Source organism: Tympanuchus pallidicinctus, unplaced genomic scaffold (assembly GCF_026119805.1).
Source record: "Tympanuchus pallidicinctus isolate F22 unplaced genomic scaffold, pur_lepc_1.0 scaffold49, whole genome shotgun sequence".
NCBI classification, from domain to species: Eukaryota; Metazoa; Chordata; class Aves; order Galliformes; family Phasianidae; genus Tympanuchus; species Tympanuchus pallidicinctus.
This window is the reverse complement of record NW_026294768.1, coordinates 614,650-631,762: the sequence shown is the minus strand read 5'-3', so window position 1 is coordinate 631,762 and position 17,113 is coordinate 614,650. Positions and strand designations below refer to the sequence as shown.

Here is a 17,113-nt window from a genome sequence, read left to right as displayed (position 1 = left end):
CCTGGAGAAGCATTAACCTTCCTGACTTCTGATAGTCTCAGATTTCTCGTGCTTTCATACAATGCTGAGGAGGTCACACCACCATGAGGAACACAACACAGCAGTAACAATAATGAAAGCAGGGATGAAGGCTTACAATACTGAGAACAGTTTTGAGGATCAATCTGCTTAATTCAGGAATCTTGACCTGGCATGTCTTGGTGTCTATTTCTTCAAACTAGCTCTGAATAATGCAGTGTAAGTACTAAACGACCTCCCTTTTCTTCTGTGTCTTCTTGACTGTGCCAGTCATTCACCTTTTTTGTGACTTTTAGGTTTGCATTCTCCATAAGCCCTTAGCTTAGTAAGCAATAACTCAGGGAGCCACAAACCCTGCTTGGGAGGTGTCTTGTGGGACCACGGGATGTATTCCTTTCTGCAGATAAATGTCCTTCTCTTGAGCAGAAAAGTACCAAGCTTCATCTATGACAACACTGCTCCAGGAATCTCCACCTTACTAGAGCAAATCACTTTCGTGGTGGGAGTTCTCTAGGGGAAATCAACTCCAGATACCATTTTCAGATCTCAGGATTTTGCAGCAAAAATAGTACAGAGATGTAGTCCCTCTTTGTGTAGTGCTGGATGTGTGTGTAATACACGATATTAAGAAGTAGAAGTGATATTTCCACCAGTTTTCTGCAGTCAGAGAGTAGCTGGGTTTTAAATGAACCTAGCTGGACTAGTAGCACTATGTGACTGATCAGACAGACAATAGCAAGTCTTTGTTTGTACTGTTTTTTTTGGAGTTATGACATCAGCTTCCCAGTGGCAGCATAGTAATATCGGCTTTATCCCTAAAACTTTCGTGCTTATGTTCATTTTTGCCTATGGGTAAATGTGATTATTTCTACAGTAGAAAGAATGCAGAAATGAAGACTCTCTTCTGCTGTTTGCTATTGTTGCTCTTTAAGTGAATGATTTATTGCGTTGCAAGCCCTCTAACATAATTTTGCAGTGTAACAGGATCTGTGTTATTTGCTTTGATTTTGAAAGCCAGTAATTCCCCTAGAAGTGAAAAAAATCCACTAAAATAATCTACATCTTATAATCACATAACTTTACAAACCTTGATCAAAGTAAGAGGCCTATTACAGCTCAAAAGCTATTTGGGCAATGATGTTTTAGTTTTGGAAAACCAGGCCCTGAAAAATTTAAATTCTAGTCCTTTTTTATTTGAACAAATGGATTTCATTTCTCTGCCACCAGTAGCAAGCAATGAGGAGAACACTAAGCTTGTTTCTCTCTCCATCACTGATTTTATTACTTCCACAACTCACCCATAATCTGGATCTATCAGTGGCTATCATATTGCTTCAGATCTACTACACATCACACTGTGTACAGAATTTCAGCCCCATGGCTCTTCTCAAAACAAGTTGGAAAAAAACAGTGAAATACATTTTTTTTCTTCATACTCCACTAGACAATGTTCAGGACGTGACAAGAAGGTACACCACAGGTCGACAGTTGAGAAATAAATACCATACCAGTAAAATGCATTTCATTATATGTACCTAGTTTGGTTGGAATGCAGTCATCTGAAAGATGACACAGTGTGGTATTTTCTATGTCAAAGCACTTCCTATGCTCCTGCACCACACTTGGTCCCCTAACTCCCATCCTCCCCATATATATACAGGGCCAGGGTACAGAATACACATACACTTTCCTTAGGTTTGGAGAAGAAACAGCACAATCCAACCATGGAAAAAAGCAATCATAAGGACGGGCTACAATAACATGCAACATGAAATTGCTGTTCATGCTGGGGACAGTACTCCATATATTGTGTGGGATATTTAGAAAAGAGAGTGCAAGAGGCTACTGGCGATGTCATGAAAATCATCCATTCTGCTGATTTATGACATCATTGCACATACTAAAGCTCTCTCTTGCTTTCTCTTTCTTACTACAGTTTTACCCTCAAACTTGAATTGCCGATCTGATTCACTGTCCCGTAAGCTGATGACTCTTTTCTTTGCAAGCCATTCATGCGCCTCACGGAATCGACGCTTTCATTCCCAAAAGTCATAGTCTGTGCCTGTCCCCAGAGTGTCAGCATACATAGCAGCAGCAAGAATAAGAACAGCACAGTGGCAACACAACAACACATACATAACACGCAAAGAGAAGAATTGGCTCAGTTAGAGAAGACCGTCATGCAAAACAATGTGAACCACTTTCAAGGCAAAACAGAGAAAATCGTGAAATACAAACTCAAGTAAAGAGACGCAGAAAATGCTTTAAAAAGTGCTCAATATCATCATTCCCTATTTCAAAATTTGTGCAACCAGATTCACAGAAAAAATAATAGAAACCCTGTGCAAAAGGATAAGTGTATCTTACACCAAAAGAGTGTTATCCAGTGCTTAATTAGGGAATCGTCCATTTTGTGTAGAATCAACTGACTTGCTTGAGTGGTCTCTTCAGATGATCAAGTTTCAAGTATCTTGCCCTTAATAGTCACCAAAATAATCATTCTGACGGTAGGTGAATGACTAACCAAAACCAAACCATAATCAAAATCTCATAATTTTCAAGTGACATTGTTGCCATACTATTACTTACCAGTAGTGGCGTCTTGGCAACTAGTTCACTTCTGAAGAAGACATCATACCCAAAACTGAAATTACAGACTCCATACATCATCTTCTGCTGTTGCATCGTTACTGGAAACAAAGGTTTCTAGTGGCAGTGTATCTGCCATGTGTGCCTACAGACAGGCAAGCATTTCTATTCCCTCTCAGAATCTGAATCAGAATCTCAATTCATCTGACAACAGCATTAAATCTGAGGACAGTACTGGATTGCTTCCCAGAGCATCCATCAAATATTCCATTAGCTACAGAATAATTATTAGACAGACCTGTCAAAACACAAATGCCCTATGCCATTCTTGTTATTGCTAAAGTAAGGATACCATTATTAGCAACTTGAAACTCGCATGTGACTCAAGTGAATATTTACTTTGCCTAGCAATTGTTTCTGCGGAGATACAAGCCTAAATGTTTCTGCTGATACTGAATTCCAGTGAAACAAATACAGGAAGGATGCTATAGCTGTGGGAATTCATCATAAATTGACTAAAATTCAGTTTGATGTCTATTCTTGCCTTTTCTTTTAAGAAATAAGAAATCAGGAAACACTGACAGACTTCTTAAAAATATTTCCAGACTGATTTCGACATTAAAAACAAGCCTCTCTTCTACATTTCGGTTGGTATAAAATTATATAATCATAATCCTCACAAAACATTCTTTTGTTAAAAAACTGAAGTTAGTACCAGTAATAACATGTGAAGTTGCCCTAATCCTTTTCTTTTTTCCCAGTGGTTAGGTTTGCTGATTTCAGGAGGGAAATACATTGCTCAGTGCTGGTTTAGAAGTGAGGGCAGAACTGCTCATCACACCTACAGGGGACTATGTTAGAGAATCTCCAATTTTAGCAAGAAAAGACACTAGAAAAGACAGGTCTTAAGCATATGCTTATGTTAGCATTTCTGGATGAATTCAGAGAAATAATAATGCTAGTATGCTGTCTGTATCATTGTGTCCTGTTGTTCCTTATCTGTTAGTTGGCGCCATATAATAACAGTATTTGGGGATTAGAAGAAAACCTGAGGTCAGTCTAGCCTAAATAGCTAATAAGTGTATGGGTAAAGGTACAGCTGCCTCATCAATTTTGAGAATAAAATTTTTGGAATCAGTGACCAGTCTATTGACATTTATTGATGTCTTTATGAACTGTAAATAAAGCCAGCAGATAATTTTCAACATCTTCTTTAAGAATAAATCACAAAAAATCAACATTATAAAGACACTGTCCATCGAGGGCAAGAACTGAGGTGAGAAATCAACCTATATGTCAAATATGCTGTCAGGGTAAAGTTGGGCACCTAGAGTAAAGGGCAACTATACCTTGTTTTGTCTTCTTTGTCTTCTTCGAAGCCTCAGAAACTCCTTGTGCTGCCGTGAAACAAAGTTGACTGCTGCATATTCCAGTAATGCAGCAAAGACAAAGAGAAGGCACACGGCCATCCAGATGTCAATAGCTTTTACGTAGGAGACCTAGAAAGGAGTAGAACACAGCATATTTTGCATTCCAAACTTCTTCATAAACTGATGTGAAAAAGTAAGCACATTTCTGCATGTCATGAGATTCAATTGTTTAATGATGTGGGGCTTTTTGTTTTGGTTTCTTTTGCTCGTTTTGGTTTGTTCCCTTATGTGTGGCCACATGTACAAACAATACACAAATTACGAGCAACTGCCTTGCACAAGAGAATCAGAGTTTGTCTAACAATCACAGCTCCTCTTATATGCCCCAAACCCCAGTTTATCAGAAAGAATATGAATATAAGATCTATTGAAAAACTACCCTAGAACAGTTATATTTATTGCCTTTTTTTTTCCTCTTTCATGGAACAATATTATATCCATCATCATATTAATTGGCTACATTTGCTATCAATAACCTGAAAGTAAACTCTGTGTACTGTATCTTAACAATTGATCTAACTTCATTGATATATGTGCTATTAAATATTCAGTCACAATCACTTGATCTTTATCCAATAACTCTATAAGTAAAAATAAAGCTTCACAGGCATTATCTAGAGTAGAAATATCTAAGTACTATATGTCTTTGTTATAGTACAAGCCAATTCTGATTTGAGTTGTCCACAATAAAATCAGATGTATTAAGCATTGTAACGCCACAAGATTTTTTGTCACATTACTCACAGCAGGCCAAGTATCAACCAATTAATGAGCTGCACACTATCCATATCAAAGGTATGTCGGCCTCCACAGCTACGTTTGGTCTCTGTCTTTCTTTGTAGTCTTACAGTTTTTAAGCAAAGATCTTATGATTAGGAAACAGCAGGATATCGCTTCTGCTTATCAGGTACTCTATCCAGGGTGGAATTATAATTATCTGACTTTTGTGTTTGCAAAGTACATGTGAGCTAGATACCTAAACTCCTTTGATATAAATAAATCAAGGAATGAAGAGCAGTAGGCATTTCTAGGATGCAGTACATCTGAGCTGTTTTAGATGTGTACTTCAGGATGAGATGACTAACACCTACTAGCATTTTTTGTCTTCAGGTTGGTATGTATGAGCTTAGAACCTCATGATCTCAGCATAGATGTGTGGGGCTTTACGCAGCTGTCTAAATAAAAGCATCACATACTTCCATCAGGAACTTAGCCATCATTTCCTAATCCAGCAGAGCACAGATCTCTGTTATCAAACAAGCTGGCTCTCTGAAGATGGTTCACATACCCAAAGCATCTCAAAAGTCATCATCACACTACTGAATTAAGATAAGAAAGATGGACAGCACTAAACTCTGAAAAACTATAATAAATAGGTATATGATGTCAGTGTAGTACTCTGCGGAGCAAACAGTTCAATGCTGTCAACATACACAAGACTCAGACATGACAGAAGAGAACAGTGTGTTCTGAATCTTCTAGTCCAATATATAGTAGACACAGTCTCCACCAGAGGAGACTCTCCTCTCACCGTAAGATGTTTTGCACACTCTACTAAAAATGATCTTGCTTTCATGCTCATGGCTACCATTTAATGATGAAGAGAAGTACCTCTATCTCTGCAGATTTTTGCTCATTATCACCATGTGCTGGAATTGCACTGTATTTTTAAAGACTGTAGAACACTTTTTGTTAACGCGTAATGAAATACACTGCACTATGTGCTCCAGCAAGCAATATGAGAGGAGAAAGTAACATTCGAAACCTTGCAGGAAAGATACACAGCTCCATTTTGCAGATTCTGAACACTGAACAGGATATTTCATAGGAGTCAAGAAATGCTATTCACCCTGCTTTAGGGAAGCACACACTGCTGCCAGACTATAGTCCATCTCTGCACTGTAGTTGGTGCCCACTGCAAGGTTCATAGGATCACATGCCCAGGCTGAGATAAAGAGGAGCATTTAGCAGGCAAAGGTGATACTATGGATCTGTGCCTTTCAATTAGATTCACCGCAGGCATGCAGTTTTCTCTCACAAGCACAGAAAAATCTTACAAGTTACTTCTTGACTGAGCAGCTGTGAAACCCAATGAAAACTCTGCAATATCCAAGACATTCTGTGCCACAGGCTGAAGCTCAGTAGGAATCAACTCACTGTAATTTCTGTAAAATGCAGCTGAGTTTATGATGTTTGTTACCTTCCTTGAAGGGGAAGCTTGTTTTCCTTTATGAATGCCTTGAGGAGACATAATAGACATGCATAAACAGCTGGACTGTGATGCCAGAGAAAGCACAATGCAGGGAGCTGAAACCATGAGAATCAGCATTTGTAACTGCAAATCCTGTCCTGGTGGGTTCATAGCAGTGATGGCAAAATAAAAAAGGGAACCGTGAGTTAGACTTCCAGCCACTGACAGCACTGCCATAAATGGCATCCACATTGCTGAGCTAGATGGATTATTTTAACTCCAGGCTGCTGGTCTGGGATCACGATATACTTGGCAGGTATGTAGCTTGTTTTACTGTTTAGTCATTGCTGCACCAGAGAACAGCTTTAAGCAAGCAAACAATGAAATTATTTTCAACAACGCTATAAAAACGGAAATATGTAAATTCTATAATAAATGAAATCTAACTCCTTCAATTCAAATTATTTTTTTATGATTTTATTTGTATGTCCTTGATATGTCCAAAATTCTGCTGCTAAAAGCCTAGAAGTCTATGCAGCACTCTGAAGCAAGGCTTATTTCTAGCCATTCCTGTGCCTGGAAAACTGTGGATCTTTCACATTAAGGAAGTCTTCCTCTGGTGTACATTTCCAGGGAAGAATTAAAGTGGGTGACCAGATTTAGAATGAACACTTTGGTATCTAGAACATGAACAAAGTAAAAAATCTGGGTCTCTCTCTGCTCTAGATGAATGTCACCTATCTTCCTCCCATCTGGAAAGGGCCACAGCCACCAGACCACTTACCTTTGAAGTGGGCTTCAACCAGTCACCCCTGCTGAAACTGCTACACTTTGTATGAAAACACATGGAAATACGTAAGTTTAGGAACTGGAAACAGAGCGTTCTCTTCTGAGATGTAAATCTTAACCTCTGGAACATTAAATCATCCTCTATCTCTGTCCCAAACACATGCAGGAACTGAGAGGGCCCTATCATAGAGAATTTCATGGTGGCTGCACAATTTCCTCTGGGATATGAGCACCGAAAGGTTGTGAATTTGATCTGCACACTCCAGGTGAATGCTATAACCAATTGCCTACCAGATGCTGCTGCTTCTCACTGCAGCTTCTCACATGTGAATGAAATGCCCTTTTCTGGGAACTTCTCAGTATTTCCCACTTATCTCCACAGGAAACTCTACTCAGCAGGCTCTGCACTGTATCTCACTCCTAGATGCTTATTTCTCCTTTGCACTGTAGAAAGAACATTTCACATCTAATTTTCAGTTAAAAAATACTGCTGAGTGACACACTCTTAGAAGCTGGGGTCTGCACAGTCAAGTGCTTTGTGATATCACTGGCACTTTCATTGCTTTGACAGGTTCTTCCAGCAAGTCCAAAGAGAGTTAGCGCACTGTTAGCAGCTATAATTTTTCCCAGATTACAATCTAGCTTGATATATCCAACCAAAAAGCTAACATCATGTGCTTCAGTAAGGACCTCATTGAACAATACTGCATCTCCAGCTTCCTTAACTATCTGCTTGATACAGAACTACAATGGTAAGAAAAACCTTGAATCACTTCTGTAAGGTTGTATCTCAATGTAACCCTGATAGTACACTGGCTCCATTTACTTTGCAGTAGTTTGAGAAACAGTTGTTTGGAAAATTGGTGCCATTCAGCATTGTCACATTTATAAAGCATATTAAGACTTCCTTGCCCTTTTCTTTCTTTAAATAGCTGCTCTGTTTATTTTATTCATTTATTTATTTATTTATTTATTTATTTATTTATTTATTTGGAGGAAGATGTGGTTAGTTAGGGATATTTAGTGGCTCCTACTAATAAAAACATGAATTATTCCAATTATTCAGTTGCTCTAAATACTTTAAAGTCAGATGTTGAGGATATTTTTCAGAGTGAATCTGTCTGCATCGTGAGTCAAGCTTGATAAGATTGAGCACAGTAAATGTTACAAAGAGACTCCCTTCCCTTCACGTTTTTCCCCATTTCTTATTCTGCCATGTCCACTGTGTAAATAAAAGAACAGTTGGTGCTCTGTAAAGCACTGCTGCATCTCCAATGACCTCATTGAAGTTCCTGGAAACAAAAGCCAAAGGATTACATTGTTCGTGAAGATCTTGAAAAGATTAAATCTTCCACTCTTCCAGGACCTTTAATTGTAACACTGTGAATCTCTCACGGCTTCTCTATACTTTCCAAATATAGACATGTGTCAAAAACAGAATGAAGCACTCTTCTGTGGAAAGAAGCTGAGGGAAAACACGGTCATGAGTCCTGCAATTCGGCAGCTGTCATTTGTTGACATTTGTGAGTCAACCGAAATGTGAGCTCTATTTCTGCTGCAGCAGAAGCCTCTAGATACAACTGCTTTATCTCTCTGATCCAGTTTAACAGGTGTGAAACAGGAATAAAGACAATTCCATTCTCTCCCACTGTTCTACACTGAGAAAATAAATTCAATAATCAATGTAAAGTGTTCAGAATGTGAAAAGAATCATACATTCACTCATTTTGTTTGATAGGATCTGACAAAAAGAATCTTCGAGATGTGATATGAAGACCAAGCCCTGTATTTTGTACAAGGCAATGACATCAACAGTGGGATCGAGCACACTCTCAGCAAGTTTGTGGGTAACACCAAGCTGTGGGGTGTAGTCAACACATCAGAGGGATAGGATGCCACCCAAATGGACCTAGACAGGTTTCAGCAGTGGGCCCAGGTGAACCTCATGAGGTTCAACAAAGCCAAGTACAAGGTCTTGCACCTTGGTTGAGACAATTCTCATTACCAATACAAACTGGGGGATGAAACAATTGAGCATAGCCCTGCCAAAAAAAGATCTGAGTACCGGTGAGTGGGAAGCTGGACATGAGCCAGCAGTGTGCTCTCACAGATGAGAAAGCCAACCATATCCTGGGCTGCATCAAAAGATATGTGGCCAGAAGGGTGAGGGAGGTGATCCTGCCCTTCTACCCTGTGCTGGTGAGATATCACCTGGAGTACTGCATCCTGATGTGGAGTCCACAGTGCAGGAGAGACATGGACCTGTTGGAGCATGTCCAAAGGAGGAGCACAAAAATGATCCAAGGAATACCTCTTCTACGAGGACAGGCTGAGAGAGTTGGGGCTGTTCAGCCTGGAGAAGAGAAGGCTCTGGAGATACTTGATAGCGGACTTTTAGTATCTAAAGAACGGCTGTAAGAAAGAAGGGGACAGACTCTTCAGCAGGATATATTGTGACAGGACAAGGGGAAGTGGTTTCAAACTAAAAGAGGAGGCATTCAGAATGGATACAATATGGGTGGTGAAGCATTGGCACAGATTGCCCAGAGAGATGGTGGATGTCTTGTCTGTGAAGACATCCAAGGTCAGACTGGATGGGGCTCTGAGTACCCTAACGGAGCTGTAGGTGTCCCTGCTCATTGCAGGGGGTTGGACTAGGTGGCCTTTTAATGTCCCTTTCAACTCAAATGATGCTATGATTGTGCAATTTTTCAAATAAGAATTTTTTTTGCTACTGGGAAATCTACAATTTTGAAATACATTTCTCCTATGTATTAGAAGAATTTGTTGGAAAAAGAGTCGGAGAAGTTTTCAGATTAAAAATGTAGAAAGTGAAGAAAGTAATTAAAAAAAAAAACAAAACAATCTGAAATAAGAATTAAGTAAAAATTCCTTCCAATACTAGAAATTGATGTTAAATTTCATTTTAGTTTTTCGAATCAAAGAACTTTTGTGAAATTACGTTATCACAAAACTTGAATTGATAAAGAAATAGATAGCTCTTTCTAACATATCAGTTTAATATAGCTGAAGCTGGAAGCACCAGCCCTGCTTTTGCCACATTTCACAGGCAGAAAAGTTTCTAAATGAAGAACATGTTGTCTGTATCTTCTTTTTCTTTCACTGTTTTTATGCATCTTTCTCTTCAAGCAAACGTTTCACTACCATGAAATATCATCATATGTCACATGATAACAAAAATTCATTTCAGAAAATGTGAATTACTTTTCCAGTCCTAAACTTTCAGGAATTTTGTACTATTCTGTTGTTGCAATGCTTTCTGGATCATTATCCTTTACACCCTTTGAATTTAAAGGGTGATAGTCATTGTGCAATACCTTGTCTGATGAGATCAGCAAGAATTTCTAGCTAGTGAATAGCATGGGATAAAAGAGTCTATCAACTTTAAAATCAATGGGATAGAACTCCCTGTAAGAAAATCTTCATGAAGAATTCAAGCAAGACAGCTGCCCATCATGGCTGCCTTTCAGACCTGTACTCAAAGGCATAGGATTCTGGAGGACAGTAAGAAGACAGATCATCAGTTTTGCTGCTGGGACCTCCCTCTTCTACATTCAGTGATAAACAAGCATGCCTGGAAATCCAGGAAAAGTCCTCCAGGCCAAAATAATATGCCTTCCTTTATTTACCTTCTCTGTGGAACAACTGTGTGTTCAGAGAATGATAGAAACTAGGCCAATTTTTCCTGTCTTGTTCAGTCTTCGGCTCTAAGCCAGAGAGTACCTTGAGTTAGGAATTGGAGCTCTGCCTGTGCTTGGGAATGAGTTCATGAGCTGCAGAAGCTGTTTGACCTCTTCTACTTCATCAAAAATAAGGCAGAAGGTGAGAACAGATCAGTAGCAGGAAGAGAATGAGACCATCTTTGTGATGCTTACACCCACTGCAACACACTAATTAGCAACAGGTTTTACTGCAGAAAGGAGTACTGCAGAGACCCTAGAAGATCAGTGTGGGGAATGGAAGAGGAGAGAACGTTAATAAAAGCTGACATCTGTCAAACTGAGACTCGTGGTAACTGTTTTTTTTTTTTCTCATCTTCAAGACTTCAGCATTCACATTCTTTCACTTATGTACTTTGTAATGAGAAAGTTTCAGCCATCAGAACATTAACTATTGGGTAAATGGAAAATAAGCATTTGTACTCTGGGCCTGGTTTAAACAGGTTCACTGATGAATGAACCCTGTGGAAGGTGTAGGTGTCTGTACTGGCTCTGGCTGGGATGGAGTTAATTTTCTTCACAGTAGCTCATGTGGTGTTATATTTCAGATCTATGGAGAAAAATATTGATAAAACATTGATGTTTTCGTTATTACTGAGTAGTGCTTGCACTGAATCAAGGACTTCTAAGCTTCTTACACTGCCCTGCCAGTAAGGATTCTGGCAGTGCACAAAAGTTAGGAGGGGATAACACCAGCACAGCTACCCAAGCTGGTCAAAGGGACATTCTGTACTTCATGATATTATGCTCAGAAATAAATGCTGAGGGAGGAGTCTGTAAGGCTCTCATTGCTTAGGGACTGGCTGAACGTCAGTCAGAGGGTAGTCAGCAATTGGGTTTTCTTTTTCTTTTTACATATGTGAAATGGGAAAATCAAGTCCCAGATGTTCCACTCAGGAAGCCAGCTACTAGTCAAATACCTGGTCAGAGAAGCTCACAGAAGTTTGGTTGGCTTGTTGGATGAATGAAAAGAAAATGGCAGTGATCAGTGAATGTGAAACACTCTTCTCCCAGTTATTTTAACAAAACAACTCTACTAATTGAGTTTAATTGAATAATTGAATATAATGCCTTGTATGAATATTAATGAATACATTTAATTGAATAAAATATCTTGTTCAATTCTATTTTTTTTTTTCAGAAACATCTTCCTCACCTTCCATTTTGAAATAAAAGGTGGAAAACTTTGAAAACAATAAACAAACAAGAAATATGTAAACTAGATAACATTTAATTTCAAAATCTTTACACTCTCCCTCCATTATTCAAATTCCATCTGAAACTATCCACCAAACTCATCAGGAATTCTTAAGTCATTTCAGTCACCCAAAATTGCCTTTCTTCAGTCAATAAACTATTCATCCAATTTTTTTTTGCTCTTTTCTGTCACAGGTTCTGCCAAGTCATGAGATACTAAACCTCTTGCCTACCACTGATGCAGAACTAAATGTTGACTGTATTCTAGGCACAAAAATATGGAAATATGGAAATGATGTTTTTTTAACGATGGTAAGGGAGTTAAGGTTTTACTAAGGTGCTGGGGAGGGGCCAGAGGAGGTGATCACAGATGAACAAAAAAAGTTCAATAATATGGCCAATAGTTATTTTAGTGCTGCTTACCATCCCAAAGAACCACAGACCAGGTATTTATTTGTGAGTGGTAAATGACACCACTACACATTCTACTCCCCTGCAAAAGAGAAAGCAAAGTGCTTTTACCTTCTGTGAGAGTGGGCCTGGCTGCTGAGACACTACAGGTATTTGACACATTCAGAACCTCTCCAACATAAGGTTGACAGTTGATTCAGATGACATGAGATTGTATGATAGTGCAGTGTAGTGCACTATCTGCTGGAAGTGATAAAGGAGTACAGAACAGCAACTGCACACTGGAGACCCTTATTTCTTTAAACTGTGTAGCTATATTTTACATGACATATTACAAAAAAGTAAACTAGTGTTCCAGGTAAAGACAAGCTATTCTAGAGAGGCAATAAAATATTTTGTTTTATCATGAGTTGTATCTATACATACTGTATGATCTTTCTTTTCAAACAGCATATTTCCACATTTGGAAAATGTAATTCCATAAATACAGAATCAGTTATCAGCTCAGTGAAGCAAGATTGTTTGTTTTTCTTCCCCAAGGGCACATGAAGTATTGGCATATTCATCATGTGTCATTTTCTGTGATCTTATGGTGTAGTTCCCTCTATTTCCCATTCCTGGCAATTCATTCTTTCTGTACAGGAATTTTAGACAAGATGCACCATTTCCACTTCAAAGACTCTTTACTTCCTTGAAAATAGTGTGACTATTTTTTTCAGACAGCAAGAAAAATATACAAAATTATACAACAAACAAACAAACAAACAAACAAACAAACCAGCACAAAAACAAAAACCCTGAACAACAGCTTAAGGTATTTTTTCAAACTCAACAGTTTGCAGCTGAGAAAACAGAGGCTTGTGGTGTGCACAGATAACGATGTTGGCAGTCAGTTTGGGATTAAACTGGTGATTTCATTATGCAGTGATGATGCAGGAACTGGCTGGTGTCTCCTAGTGGGAATGAAGCAACACTCTTATTGGAATTTTGACTATGGTCAAAAGAACAACCTTGCAAAAAAGTGTCCAACTTTGTGTTGCATCATTTTCCACCAAGATTACACTAAGCTGGGAATGTCAGTTGCATTAAGGCCAGCTCAGGCTGCTAAATAAATGGTTAACTGAAAAGCTAATATGGGAAAAAATGAGTTATTTGGAAACAAGAGGTTCTGGTGACCCTGCTGTGTTGAGTTTATACCTCCACAACAAAGTCGGAGTGGAACTGGGAGTGAACGGATCCACATCATCATCTGCAAAGTACAGACACGTAGGACTGGTTACTTCTGACTTATCATGCCCTTGCAATCCATGAAAGAGAGAGAGACAAAAGTACAGTTTCTTCTGTTCATAATCAATTAGGACTTCTGTATCTACGAGGGTATTTCTGATTCTTCTCATTGCCCCAGTTCTGAAAAACACACTGAGCAAAAACAAGTCAGGGGGTTCCATCTCTCCCATCTACTCAGTCACATCCTGAACACTATGTGGAAAGAGGAAACTTTGGTGCTTGTCACTCTCCAGCCTGTTTGTCTCACTCTGCACTCTTGGTGAAAAGGCTTCTGGTTTAACAGGCCCAAAATACCGTGCTTTGGTAGTTGGGGTGTAGAACAAAGGCAGCCAACCCTCACCCTGATGTCACAGCAGGAGGTGATACAGTTCTATCAGATCTCGGACAAACCAGTAAAATCCACAGTTTGTGCCTAAGCTGCCTAAGACCTGCAATATCAAGCAGTTCTATCCACTGATATCCCACACAGTCTCTGCTCTTTTCCTCAGTCTCATTCTGTGTGATTTGTTTGGTTTGGTTTGGTTTTCTGTAATCAGGAAAACAATATTGAATGAGAACTTACAGCTATCTGACTAAGTCATTTTCCTTCCAAAGCAACCAGTTTTACAATAAAGCCTTCTTTAGAAAAAGGCAAAACTTTCTGCCCCCACCAAAATACATGGGACTCTCTGCATCCATGGACTCCCCAGAGATTGCTGCAGCATCTCAGCACCCCAACAGTTAAAACTTCAAGTTTGGCTTATGAATAAAGAAGGGCCAAAAAGTAAGTTTGTGTTGCCAGAAATAATGTAAATAATATGAATATTTGTGACATTTCTTGTGTATGCACAAAAAACTAAAAACATATCAGTGGAGCAATGGTGATCAGTTTATGAAGGTGACAAATAAAGATTGATGTCTCTGCTGCAAGGAAGCAGCTTCTTATTTCTAAGTAACTGAAGGAAATTTATCACACAAACACCCCTGGATCCAGCTGAATCGGTGCAAATTGAGAACTATGTGTGGCCAGACTGAGACATGGGCAAATAAGCATAAACGCAACTTTTGTAGATACATGACAATGCTGGTCTCAGGTCACATTTTCAATAAAAACTTCTGGTTCTTCCTTTCTGGTTAAATCAAAAGAAAGTATTTTTTTAATGTCATCAAATGCTCACTTGTCTTCTTGGACTCCAAGTGGTAAATTCTCTAGTGCATGCAAGCATGGATAAAAAAAAAATCACCAAGGGAAAAATTGAGGAAGATTAAAGTGGAGATACTAAACCATGATTGTATCATAGCTGGCAAGAGCTTCTTGTGGGATTTTGAAACAAAGTCATGAAATTCATTAACAGAGTACAATGCTGATACTTACCAAAGAAATATTTATGTTTAAGATTCATTTGAAATAAGAAGGTGATATGGTAGGTGTCTGAATACAGCTAGAGCATCTTGCATGGACATGCCAGGTTCTCTATTGTAATTACAGTTTTCTGAAAGATTTTTTGTTCGTTTGTTTTTCAAATAGATCATTCAAATGGAGTATTAACTCAGGTTCAGAAAACCCTTTCTGTTTCCTCTCTAGATCTCAAAATGCCTCAGTCACCTCAGGTGAAATATAATTGTCATTCAGCACAGCCACAGCCATTTCAGTTGCAATTATTACATCTGCCACCTGATTAGGAAGAATTGCACCAAATTCTATTATTCTCTGACCTTTGAAGAGTTAACTGACTCAGTACATGACCGTTATAAAATAATATTCACAATGTTATTTTTGCAGCAAGAGGAAGGAATCCCTTCCTTTCACACAAAACCAGATAAGAAGTATGCAGCTGATTGACGCCACTGTGGCTACTACGATTGCTACCAAGAACATTGGGATCTGTGCATACGTACCCATAATTTTTTAATTGGATACTGCAAAAATTATTCTAATGCTCAAGTAAGTGCAGAACATACTACAGTGTCCCCTCCACACAGTATTTCCTACTTTAGTAGGAAATCCTTTAGTTAGAGAAAATTGCCTTACCAACGCTAAATACATCAGTCAAAAACAACTGAGAATGGCATGGTTTATTACATTACTCAGTTTCCACATATGCTTCTTTCTTGACTATTTCTTCATCACTTATTTACAGTTTCTGAGCCACATATCATTCTTAATGAATCTTCAGAGTCTGTATTCTGCATTTCTATTTTCATCTGATCAAATTGAAATGGAGAGCAGACACTTCTTGTGCGTGTAGATAGTTTAAGCAACAAGTAACTAATAATGGTGCAACAAGCCAATATATATATACAGTTCACCAAACTATTCACTTTCTATTACCTTTTTTCTATTCACTTTTTTTTTTTTTAAAAAAAAAAAAGGATTTTGAATTAAAAATAAGTCTCCCTAAAAGTAGATCCCAAAGACGACATTGAAGAAAACACAGGCTCAAGAAAGATAACACAGCCCAATTCCAATTGTAAGTGGAAGTGAGTCATATTTCATGTATAGTAAAGCACTTAAGGAAGTGTAGAATTGAAAGAGGATGTACAATGGGAATAATAGAATATGACAAAGGTGAAAATGCGTGCAGAAAGAAATTGATGGTCTAAATATTAATAAGTAGAAAGAAAGAAAATGGGATGAAGAGTTCAGGTTAAAGGAAAGGAGGAGGAGTACAAATAGAGGAGGATTTACAGCAGCATTTAGCAAGTTTCAAACAATGACATTTTTTTTCTCTCTAAACTTCGGCTGTATTTTTTTCCAATGGATTCCTCCAAGGCAGGACTTGCTTGATTCACACTGCCAGCTCCAGACAGGAGATAGGGATCCTCCAGGCAACCTACCCTATGCCATCAGAAGAAAAAAATCTGAGTCTGAAGGTTCACATTATACAAGGTTCTGTGATAGAAGCAGCCTCAAACAGCAGGTTTGAAGCTACTGACAAATACCTTCTTTCCTGTTTTTCCCTGTTTTCATTCTTTGGAATTCAGTGATCCTTTAAACAAGATTTATCAGTCCTTTCCATTGTAAGATGTCTGACCAACCATCTCCTGAATTACAGTATTTGTCCACTTGGGAAAGACCAGATAAGGAATGAAAAATCAGGAAAAAAACAGCACAGGAGCCATTATTGCAGGTTCCCTTTTAAGTTCTTCTGGACCCATCAGGAACACTTGTGACGACTCACCAGATTATTCAAGCACAGAATCCTGGTGTTCAGATGGAACCACCTATGTTCCGTTTTGTGCTCATTGTCTCTTGTCCTGGCACCATCAAAAAATACCTGGCTTGATCCTCTTTGCATCCTTCTTTCAGGTGTTTGTACACATTGATGAGATTTCTTCCCGACATGCTGAGCCACCTCTTCTTCAAGCTGAACAATTCCAGCTCTTAATCTCTCCTCATGGGAGCTTGTATTTCAAACCTTTGACCATCTTGGTGGCCCTCCATTGGAATTCGAAGTACATGCACGTCTCTTTTGTACTGA

The 17,113-nt window shown here is 38.7% G+C and overlaps 1 protein-coding gene across 2 annotated transcripts in view; it reads right to left on the bottom strand.

Moving 5' to 3' along the window:
* The window catches only part of GLRA2 (glycine receptor alpha 2), a 126,614-nt gene that overhangs the window by 23,694 nt on the left and 85,807 nt on the right, over positions 1-17,113 (bottom strand). For both annotated transcript variants that reach the window (XM_052703154.1, XM_052703153.1), the window contains exon 8: positions 3,957-4,106. In XM_052703154.1, coding sequence (XP_052559114.1) covers positions 3,957-4,106 — 150 coding nt within the window. The remainder of the gene's footprint in view (positions 1-3,956; positions 4,107-17,113) is intronic.